The following is a 17,365-nucleotide window of genomic DNA, read 5'->3' as shown; positions in this document are numbered from 1 at the left end:
TCTACTTTTTACCAATACAGGGCACAATATGATGTTTAAGCATATGCACATGGTATATAGTGATCAAATTAGTGTCATTTCTCTCTCCTTGTCAACTGTGCTGAGGAGCTCACAGCAGTGCTCTATATACTTAACACTGAGGACACGTAAAGAGCCTTTCATTCTCAGGGTTTAGAAGTCACTCTTCTACGTTTATACTGACTTTGATTTTAGTACTCACTATGAGTGTGATGAGAGAGCATGTGGTACTTTTCAGCTTATTCCCCCTATTTTAGTAAGGGTACAAAGAAAAGGGAACACATAGATGTGATCTAACATGTGTGAATTTCAATCAACATAGAGTTTGATGGGAAGTCTTTCCATTTTAATTTAATTTTTGAAACAAACATGCAAACCACAAAGTCTTTGAATATTGATTCCAAAGTCATTATCATCAACGTTTAACTCTGGCATATTTACATAATTATAGGTAAGGTAAATGAACTATTTTATGGTTCCAATTCATCTTATTTCTTGTATAGTTTTGGGTTGTTCTAATTCCAAAACTAGCTCTTTTAATGATTACACTGTTTCCTCGTTCTGGAGTAAAACTGAAGTTTGAAATTGCTTCTTTGCCCCTAGAAAATGTGATACCTGTCTTCTTGATGTATTACAAGAAGACTTTTGTAGTTACAAAATAAAAGTCTAGAAAAGTCAAATAAGAAAAGTTTGAGATTTCTATAAAACTTGGAAAAGTAGAGTTTAATCTACGAAATAAGATGGTGATGAAGATGCAGAATTTTTGAAATATTTAATTATTTTGTAAATCCTTTATCCTAAAGGCAAAACGGTCCTTTCAGGATTTAAGAACAAATAAACTGCGCTACACAGATGGAGAATAAAAGGAATGTGACTGAATTCATCTTGGTAGGTCTTACGCAGAACCCCCAAATGCAGAAAGTAGTGTTCACGACGTTTTTGGTTCTGTACATGGTAACAATTTCAGGCAACCTGCTCATTGTGGTCACTGTCATCAACAGCCAGGCTCTGAGCTCCCCAATGTACTTCTTCCTGAGCCACCTTTCCTTCATAGATACAATTTACACTTCCTCTTCAGCCCCGAAGCTGATTGCGGACTCCCTTCAAGAGACCAAAGTCATCTCCTTTAATGGATGCATGGCTCAAGTCTATGCAGAGCACATTTTTGGTGCCACTGAGATCATCCTCTTGACAATAATGGCCTACGACCGCTATGTGGCCATCTGCAAACCTCTGCACTATATGACCATCATGAGCCACAGGCTGTGCATCCTCCTGGTGGGAGTGGCCTGGGCTGGAGGATTTCTCCATGCAACTATTCAGATCCTGTTTACAGTCTGGCTGCCCTTCTGTGGCCCCAACATCATAGACCATTTTATGTGTGACTTGTACCCGTTGTTGGAACTTGTCTGTATGGACACACACACCCTTGGTCTCTTCGTTGCTGCCAACAGTGGCTTCATCTGCCTGTTTAACTTCCTCCTCCTGATGGGATCCTACGTGATCATCTTGCACTCTCTAAAGAACTACAGCTTGGAGGGCAGGCGCAAAGCCCTCTCCACCTGCGTATCTCACATCACAGTAGTTGTCTTATCCTTCATTCCTTGTATATTTGTGTACCTGCGCCCGGTGACCACTCTGCCCATTGATAAAGCCGTTGCTGTCTTTTACACAATGGTGGCCCCTCTACTGAATCCTTTGATCTACACCCTCAGGAACTCTGAGGTAAAAAGTGCAATAAGGAAGCTCTGGAGGAAACCTACAAGTTCAAATAACAATTAAAAAGTTCTTGAACGTTAAATATATAGGTAATACACGAAATCTCTTCCAACTCTTTTATCTATATATTGGAATGTCAACTATAATGTATAGTTTATATTATTTGGAGAGAGTTATTTAAGCAGAGTTTAAACTGGGGCTGTAATCCATATCTTATCTCTTTCTTCACGCTTTTATCATCATAAACAAAGGCTTCTTTCTTTTCAGATTTGTTTACTTATTTATTTATTTATGAGTGTATCTGAATGCATGTGTCTGCACAAGGTGGAATCAGATTCCCATGGGGGACAGAGAGGCCTTGCATGCCCCTGGAACTGAAGGTCATCATGAGTTATGGGCAGCAAATGCTCATCTTCTACAAGAGGAACAAGTGCTCTTAACAGCTGAAATGTTTCTTTATCCACTACTGTTTGTTTGTTTGTTTTGTCAAAAAATGAAGTAACTGGGGAAATGCTCAGTGTTCTAAAAATTAAACTATAATATTAGGCTGGCAGTTAAAGAAATTCTATGTAATATTGAGATGCTGCTTATTACACATGACTGAAAGAATATGTTTAATTTTATCCTTTTACTTTGGAGTATGGGCTTCTCATAAATTATTTGTAGATTTTATTATTTATTAAATATCATTTGTACATCAAAAATGTCACTGCTCATCTTAGGCTTACAAGACTGACATTGTTTCTATATTTTATCATTTAGGATACAATTTCAAACTAGACCAACACAATTCTTTAATTTGAAAGTGAAGTTTACACACAGTGAATAATTTTATTAGGGAATTAATGATAGAACAGTAGAATGTGCCTTAAGAATATAAGATGGTTATCTAAGTAAGGTACATATTTTGAGACTAAGTTCTTTCCAGAACACTGGGATTCTAAAATCTGGGAAATAAATAGTTGTTTTCCATCATTTAATTGAAGAGGCAAAAACTATACTGAAGCCTATAAAATACTTATGAATGCCACTGAAAGTAATATTCATAAATGAGAAGAGAGCTCATGTTCATGAATTAGGAGTTAATAGTATTAAAATCTAAGTCTTTTTTCTAGATGAGCATGGATTACTAAGAAATCTGATGCCATGTGAATCACAGGGTGCCCTAAGTCCAGTGTGTAGATCTATGTATGTTTTCTCTGTTTTACATTACAGATACTTGGTGATTTATCAGTGTTAAAGCTTTTGTGGAAATCACTATTGGATGACATCCAATAATAATGATGATGATGATGATGATGACATCACAAAATTTATTTCTTTCATTTTACTTACTGATTTTCAATTTTCAATTTTATTTTTAAACAGCTAAATGACAATTGTTCTATAAGTTCAAAATGTAACAATTTGACGCATGTATACATTGCATAAAGATGATAAAAGGCAAAACAACACATACATCACTGGTCCTGATGACGCCGGATTCCTTGGAATTTGTTCACTTCCATGGGCTTCACACTGGGTCAGATATAGTCCCCACAATGGCTCAGCTGTTTTTGCTTCAGGCTGCTGCTCAGCTGTGGGTCTGTTGTGTGCCTCTGTAGTTTTCTTTGTCTATTTGTTTATGTACAGGTATTGGGTCAGCATAGTACTGGTATGAGATGTTTTCTCTGCCAGATGTTTTCTGTTAGGCACACAGGAATTAGTACTTTGAAAATTTGTTGTGATTCTGAAACTAAGTCACCTATTCTTTGGATTTTATTTATTAGGAGACATTATTATTTGAACTTTGTTACTTACTGTGTTCATATATACATACATTAAAAAAAAAGATTTTTAGGTTTGTTTTGGGGGGGACTTATCGGGTTTTTTTTTTTTGAAAATTGTAATATTTTATTATTCTGAGATCAAATTCTTTCTTGTCTCAATTGTTTTTTAACTAAATAAAATATAATAATATAAAACAAAACCCACAATGTTGAAGTTAGACAAGACAAACCAACAGAAATAAAAGAGCTCAAGAAAAGGCACAGGTATCTGAGACCCACTTATTTTAACATTCAGCAGTTTCATAAAAGTATTAAAATTAAAGTCATAATATATACGCGGAGGACCTGCTGGAGACCCATGGTGGGCAATGTGATCATTGTGGTCCCTATAACTGCCATTCCAACATTGGGATCACCTACGCACTTTTTCTTATCTTATCTCTCTTTCATTGATGCCTGTTATTCCTCTGTCAACCCTTCTAAATTGATCATAGATTCACTTCATGAAAAGGCCATCCTATTTAATGGATGCATGACCCAGGACTTTGGGGAGCATTTCTTTGGAGGTGCTAAGGGCTCCCTGTGTCCTGTGCTGGCCTATGACCTCTATGTGCCCATCTGCAAACCCTTACACTACACAACCATCATGATCAGAAGAGTATGTGGTCTGCTCACAGGAGTGGTATGGATAGGAGGATTTTTTCATGTAACCATACAGATCCTGATCATCTTCAGATTACCTTTCTGTGCCCCTAATGTCATAGATCACTTTATGTGTGCTCTGAACCCTTTGCTCACTGCTTTCCTGAACTGATAACCACATTCTTGTGCTCTTTGTTGCTGCCAACAGTGGTTTTATTTGTCCATTAAACTTCCTCCTTCTATTGATCTCCTATGTGGTCATCCTATGATCACTAAGAAACTATTAACCGTGGTTGCCTTGTTTTTTGTGCCTTGTATTTTTGTGCACATGAGACTTTAGCCACATTATCTTTTGATAAAGCAGTTTCTGTCTTCTACACTATGAAAACTCCCTTGTTAAATCCTTTAATATACACCTTGAGAAATGCTCAGATGAAAGATGCCATTAAGAAATTATGTAGTTTTTTTTACAAGATGGTGGCACTGATCATTCACTGTATCTGATCTAAGGGACAGAGTCTAGGGACCCACCTCAGAGCTATAGACCACATGACCTAGGTGAGAGGGGTCATTACAGTGCAGACCGGAAGCGAGTCTGGCTTCAGATCATCCAATGGCCCATGAGGGATGGGAACCCAGTCCCCAGAGTCTTGACAGTGACCTGCCTATGAACTGCAGCCGTGCTCTATAGCACAAACTCTCGGTATATGGGACTGACGTCTGGGCAATGAAGCACTGGGGCTCCTGGCCTGGGAAAGTCTCAGGAAGAAGAGTGGATCTGACCTCAGAAGTCCCCACCCACGCCATGTCAGATCACAGAAAGTCCAAGGTGCCACATGGGGACCCAGGAAGCTGTGGACATGTTATCCAACCACAGCTGCATGGACTGACTGGGACCAGGCAGGAAACTAGTGACCAGTCCCAGCAGACTGTTCCTGCATAATTGGGTAGAACTGACCCAGCCTAGCCAGCCTCCACAGCCTAGCATGGCCTTCCATGCTCTTGGGAGAGACTGGTTGGCCAGAGTGGAAAGGGTAAAAAGCTAACCAGCTGTCCCAACCCAGTGGGACGTCCCTGTGACCAGATGGAACTAAGCAGCTACAGCTGCACATTCTGAACAGGACCAGGCAGAAACTTAGCTACCTGCCCCAGCTGACTGTTCCTGCACATTTGGGTGGAATTAAGCCAGCCTAGCCAGTCTCCCCAGCCCAGAAAGGACTCTCAGGCTCTCCAGGAGAGGCTGACCTGGCCTAAGTGAATAGGACAGAAATCTAACCAACCAACAACAAACACAAGGCAGTATCTACTCTCTCCTTGGCAGGCAGAACCTAGGCTGCACTGCCTGGATGGGTCAGGCAGAAACATAAACAACTGCTAGAAGCTAGCAGGAGTTCAGACACTCTAAGGTGATCTGAGCCTAGGACCCAAAGCCCCAAGGCCTGAGGGCAGGGTATTCAAAGCCCAGTCAAAGACAAGATAACCAGCTCTACATACACTACCTCAAACTGATCCTGGGGCTGCAGAGCTCCAGCAACTACCTCTCCTGACCCAGTGTGGAGCACGGGGTATGGAGCAAAACCTCCTGAACCTATAACCAGGTCATCTGCCTGCTCCAGGGCAGAGTTCCCTGATCCCCACAGTCAAGGGCCTTTGACCTATATTCACTCACCAACAATCCATCCTCAATGACCAGTGAAGGACACCAGAAACTACTTCCAAACTTCAAAGACAGCAAGATGTCTAAAGGCCAGTGTAAAAAAACACAAACATTAAAACCCCAAACAAAATGGTATCTCCAAATCCTAGATATCCCAAAGAAAGCAAATTGAAGAACACAAACACAATTGAAATGCAAGAAAATGACCTCATATCCTTAGTAATGATGATAATGGGGGAAATGAGTAAAATCCATAAACAAATGCAGAAATATGCAGCCAAACAGGTTGAAGACATAAAAGAGGCCTATAGAGAGACGCTGGAAGAAATTCATGAAAATACAAACAATCAGAGAAGGAAATCAATAAAACAGTTCAAGATCAGAAAGTCTGCAGAGAGGCAATGGAAGAAATTCAAGATTATAAAAACAAGCAGATGAGGGAAATGAATAAAACAGTTCAAGATCTGAAGATGAAAATGGAATCAATGATAAAGGCAAGACAGAAGAAAAATGGGAACAAGACAACTTAGAGAAGAAAGCAAGCAACACAGAGATAAGCTTCTCTAACAGAATTCAAGAGATGGAGGAACGAATCTCAAGACTAGAAGATACAATTGTAGAACTTGAAGCAACCATCAAAGAAAATGCTAAACCTGAAAAAAATTCCTGACATAAAACATCCAAGAAATCAAGGATATCATGGAAAGACAAAATGGGAGGATAATAGGCATTGAAGAAAGAGAAGACACCTGACTCCCAGGCTCAGAAAATATTTTCAACAAAATCACAGAAGAAAATTTCCCCAATTTAAGGAAGGAGATACATATAAACATACAGGGGGCCTACAGAACAACAATAGAATAGATCAGAAAAGAAAATATTCCTGCCACATAATAATCAAAACACAAAATGTACAGAATATAGAAAATATTAAAAGTGGCAAGGGAAAATGGCCAAGTAATATATAATGGCAAACCTATTGGAATTACACCCAACTTCTTTGATGAGACCATAAAAGCCAGAAGATCCTGGGCAGAAATCCTGAAAACCATAAAAAAAAAAAAACCACAGTCACCAGTCCAGACAACTATACTCAGTGAAACTATCAACATGCATTGATGGAGAAAACAAGATATTCATGAGAAAAACAAATTCAAAGAGTACCTATCCACAAATCCAGCCCTATAGAAATAACTATAAGGAAAATTCCAATCTAAAGTGACAAACTACAACCAAAATAACAGGAAATAGATAACTTCACTGTTGCAAAACATACCCATAAAAACACTCTACTGCAACCAACATCAAAATCAAGGACTTAATAGCCACTGGTCATTAATATCTCTCAACGTCAATGGTCTCAATTTTTCAATAAAAAGACATAGACTAACTGAATGGATGCATAGACAAACCCCAACATTCTTCTGCATTCAAGAAACACATCTCAGGCACAAGGATAGACATTACCTCAAAGTAAAAGGCTGGAAAAAGAATTCCAAGCAAATGGAAACAGTAAGCAAACTGGTGTAGTGATTTTAATATCTATCAAATAGACTTTACATCAAAACTAATCAAAAGAGATGAGGAAGGACATTCATACTCATCAAAGGTAAAGTCAATCAAGATGACATCATAATTCTGAACATCTATGCTCCCAATACAAGGGCACCCACATTTGTAAAAGAACTATTAACAAAGCTTAAACCATACATTGATCCCCACACATTAATAGTGGGAGACTTCAACACCCCACTTTCACTGAAGGATAGGTCATTGAAACAGAAATTAAGCTGAGAAATAGTGACATTAACCAATGTCATGAATCAAATGGATCTAACAAATATCTACAGAACTTTTCACCCAAAACAATGGATTATAACTTCTTCTCAGCATTCCATGGAACCTTCTCCAAAATTTATCATATAATGGGTCACAAAGCAAGCCTCAACAGATGCAAGAGGATTGAAATAATACCTTGTATCCTATCAGGTCACAGTGGTCTAAAGCTGGAACTCAACAACAACAGAAATAAAAATCCTATACACACATGGAAACTAAACAACTCTCTACTTAATGACACCTGGATCAGGGAAGAAATAAGGAAAGAAATTAAGGCCTTCGTGAAATTCCAGGTATGCAGGGATGGTTTGATATATGGAAATCCATCAATGTAATCCACCAAGTGGATTAAAGGCCTCAAGGTAAAACCAGACACACTAAATCTGTTAGAAGAAAAAGTGGGGAAGAATCTTGAACTCATTGGCACAGGAGACAAGTTCCTGAACAGAATACTAACAGCTCAGGCTCTAAGATCAACAATTAATAAATAGGACCTCATAAAACTGAAAAGCATCTTCTATAAGGCAAAAGACACTGTCAATAGAGCAAAACAACAGCTTACAGACTGGGAAAAGAGCTTCACCAACTCTACATCTGACAAAGGACTAATATCCAAAATATATAAAGAACTCAAGATATTAAACACCAACAAACCAAATATCCTAATTAAAAAATGGGGTACAGAGCTAAACAGAGAATTCTCAACAGAGGGATATTGAATGGCCAAAAAACACTTAAAGAAATGCTCAACATCCTTAGTCATCAGGGAAATGCAAATCAAAATGACTCTGAGATCACATCTTACACCTATCCGAATGGCTAGGATAAAAATCTCAAGTGACAGCACATGCTGACATGGCTGCAGAGAAAAGGGAATGCTCCTCCAATGCTGGGGGGAGTGCAAACTTGTACAACCACTTTAGAAATCAGTCCGGTGCTTTCTCATAAATTTGGGAATTAAAGGCAGATGATAGAATACAAGGTACCAGGCAGATATTATGTTATACAGATTTTATTAAATTAGCATGGGGGAGAAGGAAAGGGGAAGAGGTACCCGAAAGAGAGAGAAAGTAGAGAGAGAAAGAATAAAAGAGAAAGGGGAGAGAGAGAGAGAGAGAGAGAGAGAGAGAGAGAGAGAGAGAGAGACAGAGACAGAGACAGAGAGAGAGAGAGCGCCACATAGAGGGTCTGTCTTGTATATGGCCCTGGGCAAGGCCACGCCCCCATGGCAGGTAAGCAGTGACGTCACAGGTAGGCAGACTAAAGTATAATACTAACATTCTTACCTTTTCCTATAATTAAAAAAAATGAGGAATGTTGGATTGTTTTTACATAAGCCAAGTTAAAGTATATAAATGTAGGTAATGGAGAAAAGAGATAGAAAAAAAGCAATAGCAACAAAATGTCCAAATTATATAGTGAAGGGGAAGGAAAGGTTCTGCCCTGAATGTTCAAGGTAGAGGGCAGGCTATGTCAGCCATGTCCTGCAGCAGATAGGGGCCGAGAAGTGCTGGGGGAACCTGGAGCTGTCTGTCCTGTGCCTGGAGCACACCATTCTAGCCTTTTGCAAATGGATAAGGGGCGAAGTAATTGTCTTAACTACTTCCTGCTGACAGTAGGGCAGCGATACGCAGTTAAGAGGCTGAAATGTTGGCCAGGTTCTGGAAGAACAGGCTGTTGCATTTGCTGTCCAGAGTCTGAGAACATCTGCAGCTGGGAAGGACAATGCAGGCCCAGCTGGAAAATTTTCTGAGGTTGGACAGGAACATTTGTGGGTAGCTGCTTTGACAATGTCCCAGATGTAGGAAATCTTGCAGGATACCAGAACATATATATGGGCTGACTAGGAAGGGAGAATTTAGCTGGTGTTGGCAGCTGTGGAACGGTGGCAATCAGGTAGTTAGGGAAAGGGAGTCCCGAAGCAAGCCAGTGAAAAGTGGGAGGAATCCTTTACAGATAGACAGGTGAGACACTTAGGCTGTAGATACAGTACTTATCTGGACTTAATTTGACCTGAGAGATGGATTTCCTGTAGCTTACAAGAATCCTTCTGAGTTCATAAAGGGAGATACATTTAGTATCATCACTGTTTGAAATCTGTCGTGAAGTGTACATTATTAGATATATACACATTGTAGGAAAAGGGCAGTAGACATATAGCATACTTTGAAGTGAGTTTGGAAAGGCAGAAGCCCTTTTGGCTTCTATGAAACAGTAACAAAAGGAAATTTAAAACCTTGGAACTATGGTAGGATCGTATAGTGGAATGTTTTACCCTAATTAGATTAATAAATCAGAGTTCCATTGATCAGTCTCAATACTTTGAACAGTTAATACAATAGCATAGCAACAGGAAGAAATAAAGCATTCTCTTAGACATGTTGACCTTTATAACTCACATTTACCAATTTGAGACATGTTTTAAAACACCTTCTTGGAAGCTTTTAGCAATAGGTGAAACTGACAGTTAAAAGTTTGGTCTCCTACATGTGAAGAGGACTGGGAAGGTACCTGAAGTCTCCCATGATAGAAGCTGGCCATGTGACTATGTAACCCATATATGAGTTTAACACAGACCTGTAGCATTACCCAGTTTGGCAAGGCTGCTGCATGTAAGAGCCATCTGTACTCCACCAGGTCAAGGAGCTTGAAGGCTGGAAATGTGCACAGCTCTTGTGCTGGTTGAACCTCCAGTGACTTGGCACAGAGAACAAGCCTGCATGTGCGCAGTGACATCCATAGGCCAAATCTGCCAACAGCCTGGGCTGTGGGACCAGCGTCCCATTCTGTTTGCAGCAGCTGTGAGACCATGTCTCCTTTTGGCTGCATCTGAAACAGGTCCCTGGCAGAGATGGCTCAGGCCGGACCCCGGTGGTAAAGGGCATGCAGACCTCTATTTTCCTCAGGTAGTGATTAAGGCCTGGAGTAGTTTGAGCCTGTCAGGAAAGCCTCTCAGGTTTTAAAGATTTACCAGTCCTTATATGGGGCTCAGGACACATACTCTGCTTTTTAATTAGTATGGCAGTGAGACCACAGTCTTTTCTATCTTAAGAATATTTAAATAGACAACTTTGTTCATAGTTTATCTTAATATTTAAAGACTAAGACTTTAAGTTTTATCTCTGTTAAGTTGGAACGTCAAAAACACAGTCCATAAAAGAAAACAGAACAAATTTTGTATGACCAATAATATCACATTTAGAATTTTCGGCTAAACATGGTTTAAGGCAATGATTGAAAAATCTAATATTGTAAACAAGTGAATGTTAATACAGAACATTATAGAATAACTTAATAAACTGTATCAAATCCATTAGCCCGGAAGCCTGTAGTTGAATCCAGGTTAGCTGATGATTGAAGAAACATTTATTTACTTGTCTAGGAATTAGAGAAAGAATAAATCAAAACAGAGCCAATAAACAAGTGTATACCCAATAAACAATGACATGATTTTTTAAAAATCAAAAGCCAGGTGTAGCAAAGGTTGGTCCAGCTTGCAAGATCGTTGGTTGGTGCCTCAGGGCATAGGGATCACGCATGCGCACATCTACTGAATTGCTAGCATACCTACAATGGGAAGTGGGTGGAGCCAGAACATGTTGTGGTTGCCCCTAACAAAGATGGCGGCTAGTCACCTCGACAGCAGGGAAGACCAAGCACTTTGAACAGCAGGCAAATTTTTAAAGGCTAGCAGGGTTCCCTAGAAGGCTATGCAGTGGCTCTGTCACCTGGGAAGCATTTCTGAGACGACAGCTGCGGTCTTCCTATTGACCCGTTCTGTCCCATCCTGGCTAAGGTCGGGGACAGCGGCAGCGGTGGTGGAGGCAGCGGTGCGGCAGGACAACAGGACCAGCTGGATCGCGGCTGGCAGAACAAACTCGGGTGGCAGAGGCACAGAGCCAAGAGGGGCCCAGCAGGGATCAGCCCTCTGAGCCTCTCTTGGAATCAGAATAGACCATCTGAGGCTATAAGCGTGCATTTCGGGTACTTGAAGTCCAGTCAGAGGAAAGATGGATGCAGTAACTCAAAAAAGTGCATGGCCGATGGAGCCCATGGGTGGGGGTGGGGTTGATATTTACAGGTCGGTGGCGGGGAGGCCAGTCATGTGGACAGCAGTGGAGAGACACCTGCTTTTCCGGTCCCGGGAGAGAGCAAAGTAGTAGAATTTGTAGATGCAATGAGTTGGTCGCGGAGAATGTGGAAGCAGGGGAGCAGATGGGACGGTCCTCTGAAGTCCGTACCCAGTTTCGGCACCAATGTTATATATAAAAGTTAAAGTCAGATGGTAGAATACAAGGTACCAGGCAGATATTATGTTATACAGATATTATGTTAAATGAGCATGGGGGGAGAGGGAAACGGGGAAGGGGTACCTCAGAGAGAAAGTAGAGAGAGAGAAAGAGTAGAAAGAAAAAAAGAGAGGGAGAGAGAGGTAGAGAGAGAGAGCCAAGTGGAGGGTCTGTCTTTTGTATGGCCCTGGGCAGGGCCACGCCCCCATGGCAGGTAAGCAGTGACATCACAGGTAGGCAGACTGAAGCAGAATCCTAACAGAGGGGTTGTCAGGAGTTCCACAAGGAGACTATCTAAGCTGGCGGATCTGGACCAAGGGGGCTTGCACAAACTGATGCACCAGCCAAGGACATTGCAAGCAGAGAATCTAGACCCCCTGTTTAGATGTAGCCAATGGACAGCTTATTCTCCACAAGGAGAAGGGAAGGGGAGAGCAGGGGACTGCCTCTAACAAGAACTGTGGTGTCTGTGATTTGCTCACTGCCCTTTGGTGAAGAGGCCCTGTGAGAACACAGGGAAGGGGGATGCAGGCTAACCAGATGAGACCCGATAGATCCAGGTCAGATGGTGGGGGGGGGGAGGACCCCATCTGTCAGAGGTGTAGGGGAAGGGAATAGAGCAGAAGAGGGACGGGGTGGGAACAGAAAGATAAGAACAGGAGGATTACAATCAAGATGTAATGTGAATAAGTTACAATAAAAATGTATTAAAAAGAAAAAGAAAAAAAATTACCCGTGGAGGGGGCCCTCCCCTTCTCTGAGGAGAACATCATGAGGGGGTCTGGGGGAAGAGACGTGAGAGTGGAAATGGGAGGAGAGGAGGGAGGGGGCTGCAACCAGGCTGTAAAGTGAATAAATAAATAAAATTATACCTGTAAAGTCATTGGCTGCTGTTTTTCGGCCCGAGTCAGAAAACAGCCACTTAACAACTGTCTTCCCCTCTATACGAAGGAAACCAGGTGTGAAACCAGGTGTTTGGGTGTAGTTTGTGCCTAATCCTGGGTCCAGGAGGGAACTCTGCTGAGCGGGGGGGGGGGGGGGGGGGGCAGAGCGGGGTCTCCTTTACCTGGGAAGTGCATTCTATAAATTATCCAGCTGCCTGTCCTGTTCCCAGGTTTGAGAATTCGTCACCCTTGTGGGGTGGGCTTTGATGATGAGGCTGTCTTTGAGTTATTTCTGTTCTTGTGTGTTACCCTTCATCTGCATTCTTGTGTGTAAACTCAATAAAACTCACTAGTCACCTTGTCGGGACTTCTGTGGTATTTAGACTTTGGTCTGTTATGGGCTCCCTATCTAGGGTGGGTAGACCTGTGTAGCATTTCCCTAGGAAAAGTCTTATCACACAACAAAGAGTTCTCAAGGCTCTTAGCATTAAGAAACAGTGTTACCTTATTACTTTCTCACATACTCTGGTGCCTCACCTTTGACCATGTCCCCTGGAGGAGGAGACCTGGTGGCACTCAGAGGAAGGACAGCAGGTTACCAAGAAGAGACTTGATACCCTATGAACATATACAGGAGGAGGTAATCCCCCTCAGGAACAGTCATAGAGGAGGGGAATAAAGGGAAAATGGGAGGGAGGGAAGAATAGGAGGATACAAGGGATGGGATAACCATTGAGATGTAACAAGAATAAATTAATAAAGGAGAAAAAAAAGTAAAAAAAATAACACAATCCAATAAAGGGTCCTCTATTATGTAAGAAATTTGATCAGAACTGATATCGTGCTAAGTGGCAAAATGATTAAATCTTTGGATTATATCAGAAAGCATTTAACATATAAAAAGGAATACAGCCACTTCCACTCAGAGTTCATGGCATACAAGTCAAATACTGGGCCAAAAGAAAGAATACAGAATAGTATTTATAGAATCGACTTTAATGAAGTCTAATCACCTTCCTTTTTACTTTGGAGAGCAAAAGAAGAATGTCCTTGAAGCACTTGCAGATTGAGTTCTTGAAGAATTTGCTTGAAGTAAAATAAAAATGAGAAATCCAATAATAAAATAATGTTTGGAAACAAACAAACAAACAAACAAAAAAGAAACAGTGTTACCATAGTGTTGCATGTCTATCCTCAAAACATCAATAATAGCAACAGGTCAGCTTTGCTCTCGTTGAATGGTTTTACATGTCACCTTGCTCAGTCTTCCCCATAACTCTGTAAAAAAAAAAAGTATTATTAATGTCATTCTATAGGCTGAAACTGGAAATTTTCCCCATTTCCCCCTGACTAGACTATTCTATTCTGTGCTTTAGTTCTCAGGATCTAAGATCATTTACACACACAACCATAGAGATGCTACTAGCTGAGCCCAGCTGGCTATTTCCCAAACTTTTGATCACAGATGTCATGCTCACAAGAGATTGATTTTAGATGCCATCTTGGCTATAGAAGCTAATTCTAGACCCCTGGGAGCTGAGAGATTGGAGCATTCCCTAACTTCTCGTACTTATATAAAAGCTACTAGTTTCCTGAATCCACTCATGAAAATTCAGTTAAGGTTAGGGTCTGGGGATTCCTAATCTCAAAATCACATGAGCATAGAAAGCCACAGGGGTCTCAGTTTTCAATCCATTTGAATCTAGAGTTTCAGGAATCAACGAAGGTGTCTTTGGGCTGGGACCTGCTTACTTGGAGAAAGGCTTGAAATAGCCAACATCAGCTCCTACTCCTCCAAGGAAGTGTTCATGCAGGAGTGATCTCATGGAGCTTGCAAACCCTAAATTTTTTATGTTCATGCTCTTTGCTATTTCAGAGATTTTTATATAAGATGAGATCTCAGATTCAATGTTGGTATGGCATGCTTTACCTAGTCATCCAGGCAGATGCATAGAAAGGAGCTTAGAGAAAGATGTGCTTTGATGGTTGGGTGTTTTGTCCCATCATTTGTGTTTTTTGTTTTGTTTTGTTTGTTTTCTGAAAACTAATAGTTTGAAGCTGACTTTGTTTTATTTTCTATCTTGGAATGCTTATTCTTCACATTCACAAGATTGCACAACTTTTAAGAGCAAAATAACTCTGACCCATCAACTCAGTTTTATTCACAAATCCTTTGTTAGTCACTAATAAGAAAAATAAATCTATTTAAAGAAAAATAGACAGGCTTGTGAGGAAGCAGCTAACGAAGGATCAGTGAGCTGATCTCTGCAAATGTACTGACTTGTCATCGAATGAACCTGTTGACTCCAAACACATTTAGAGAGGTAGGTACAACCTATGCTTCCCTTAGGAGTGGTCTTTGTTATGTTTTTGAGATGGTGTCCTCTCTATGTGAGCCAGGCTGCACTTGAACTCACGTCCCCAAGCCTCAGCTTCTCTAGTACAAATGTCTGCATATTTTTTTCTGAGTAATATAATAAATTCAGACAAGATAGATTTAGACATGTGTTTCTAATGCTATAATCAACTAAGCCAAGATCACTCTGCATACCATGGCTTCAAACCTGAGAGTAAAAAAATGAAAGTTCTTTCATTAAATTATTTTACTGACCATAAAGGCAGTATGTTCCCTTTTTTACAAAACTCAGAACCGAATTATTTGTTGACACAAAGGTTGTCATAATCCCCACAGTTCAGGCATGTATTATTAGCATTTTGTATTATTTTCCTGAAATATTTTTCTATGTATATTTAGCTTTTGAGATAATATGAGCTAGTTTATATTCTATGCTTCCCACTCATGTGTTAGAGTCTTTCAAAACATTAAGTCCTCTTGCAAATGATTTTAATGGCTACTTGATATTTTATAGATCTAAACCATTCAATTGTTCCTCCTTCTGTAGACATTAAAGCTGTTCTTTCTTTTTCATTATCATGAAGGTGTTCTCTGAAACACCTGCGAGCATAATTCTGCCCTTAAATCTCTTGATTGCACGTATAACCTAAGTACTAGACTAAGGCTGTAACCAGTGATATGTTCCTTGTTGGATAGAGTCAGATCTCAGAAGACATCAGCAACTTTATCAACACTGGATAACGCAAGTCTAAGAAAACTTTATCAGTTTACTACTTCAAGTATTTCCCTGTGTTTTGAATTGCATTTTTGTGACATAAGATAAAGCAATGTTTTAGGTATTGACTGCCTTTTCTGAGAACTACCTTTATACTATTTCTTTTATGTTTGCAATGGTGCAAGTAACCATTTTAATTTGTTTAAAATTTTTATAATAATATTCATCAAGTTTGTTTCATGTACTTCCATTTTTCCTGTTTTCTACTATTGCATTTTTTCACTTAAAATCTTTTCAACTTATATGTTATATAGTGTGTTTGTGGGAGTTACATGTATGTGTACATGTACATATACATGTGTGTATATATAAATACATGTATGTATATATAGATACATATATATTTATAGATTTTTCCCGTTTTTCAAATGATCTGTTTTATTTTTCCCTTCTGATTTCTTGGTAGTATTGAGAAAAAAACCCTCAGTTTTGAAAGTTGCCTGCCCAGTTACTGAAAATCTCCATGAAACAACATGTGATTTTATTCTTTCAAATATTCTTGAAAAACAATATCCTCTTGTTATTAAATCATATTTGTTCTCTTTTTGGGTTCATCTGAGTTCATTAGGTTGATTTCATATATATATTTGGTTTTTTGAGACAGGGTCTCTCTGTGTAGCCTTGACTGTCCTGGACTCACTTTGTAGACCAGGCTGGCCTCAAACTCACAGCGATCCGCCAGCCTCTGCCTCCCAAGTGCTGGGATTAAAGGTACGCACCACCAACGTTTGGCTAGGTTGATTATATATTTAAAGTACTAAAAATACTACATATTTTTATATTTTTCTATGGCTAAATGTATTTATTTCTGCATTTAAGCATTTTCTGAATATATGTATTAATTATTTTCTCACTCCATGAATTGAGTTATAAGTAAATATTTTGAGAATCCAAATAGTATGCATTTTGCTTATTATTTTTCTTATTAAGTATTTCAAGTGTATGGAGAGTTAGATACTTTGGGATGAGGAGATGGCTCAGCGGGTAAAGCTCTTGTTGTACAGGCATGGAAGACCCTGGTCTTAGATCCCTCACATCTTGTAAAATCTGGACATATCAACACCTGTCTCAAACCTCAGCACTGGGAGATTGAAGAGCAGCAAGGGACCGCCCGTCTAGCCAACCAGTGAGCTGCAAGATCAGTGAAGAGGTCCTATCTCAAACAATAAGGTGGAGGGCAACGAAGGAAGACACCTGACGATGAGCTCTGTCCTTCTGGACCACACACACACACACACACACACACACACACACACACACAACCACATAAACATATACATACACACACACAAAGACACACACAAGAATAAAAATGATTTAAAGGTTGATATGTATGATGACGATATTAACTAATGCCTCCATATGTGACACATATTATAAATGTAATGTATGTTATAATGTTTTAATATGTTATAAT

At 39.9% G+C, this 17,365-nt stretch overlaps 2 protein-coding genes and 1 pseudogene across 5 annotated transcripts in view; 1 reads left to right on the top strand and 2 right to left on the bottom strand.

Moving 5' to 3' along the window:
- The window catches only part of LOC311593465 (olfactory receptor 4A5-like), a gene marked incomplete at its 3' end in the record, with an annotated part of 109,578 nt that extends 97,522 nt beyond the window's left edge, over positions 1-12,056 (bottom strand). For all 3 annotated transcript variants that reach the window (XM_084774807.1, XM_084774804.1, XM_084774806.1), the window contains exon 1: positions 11,373-12,056. In XM_084774807.1, coding sequence (XP_084630933.1) covers positions 11,373-11,623 — 251 coding nt within the window. In that variant the 5' untranslated portion in view covers positions 11,624-12,056. The remainder of the gene's footprint in view (positions 1-11,372) is intronic.
- LOC311593775 (high mobility group protein B2-like) overlaps positions 1-17,365 on the bottom strand; it is a 529,125-nt pseudogene that overhangs the window by 103,238 nt on the left and 408,522 nt on the right. The window lies entirely within an intron of this gene.
- LOC311593481 (olfactory receptor 4C12-like) lies at positions 871-4,533 on the top strand (the record flags this gene model as incomplete). Its single annotated transcript, XM_084774822.1, has 2 exons — positions 871-1,674; positions 4,513-4,533. The coding sequence occupies 2 exons, from the start codon at positions 871-873 to the stop codon at positions 4,531-4,533; spliced, it is 825 nt and encodes a 274-aa protein (XP_084630948.1).

This window comes from Acomys minous (genome assembly GCF_964271855.1).
Source record: "Acomys minous genome assembly, chromosome: 3".
Classification (NCBI taxonomy): Eukaryota; Metazoa; Chordata; class Mammalia; order Rodentia; family Muridae; genus Acomys; species Acomys minous.
This window is presented reverse-complemented; position numbering and strand designations above follow the sequence as displayed.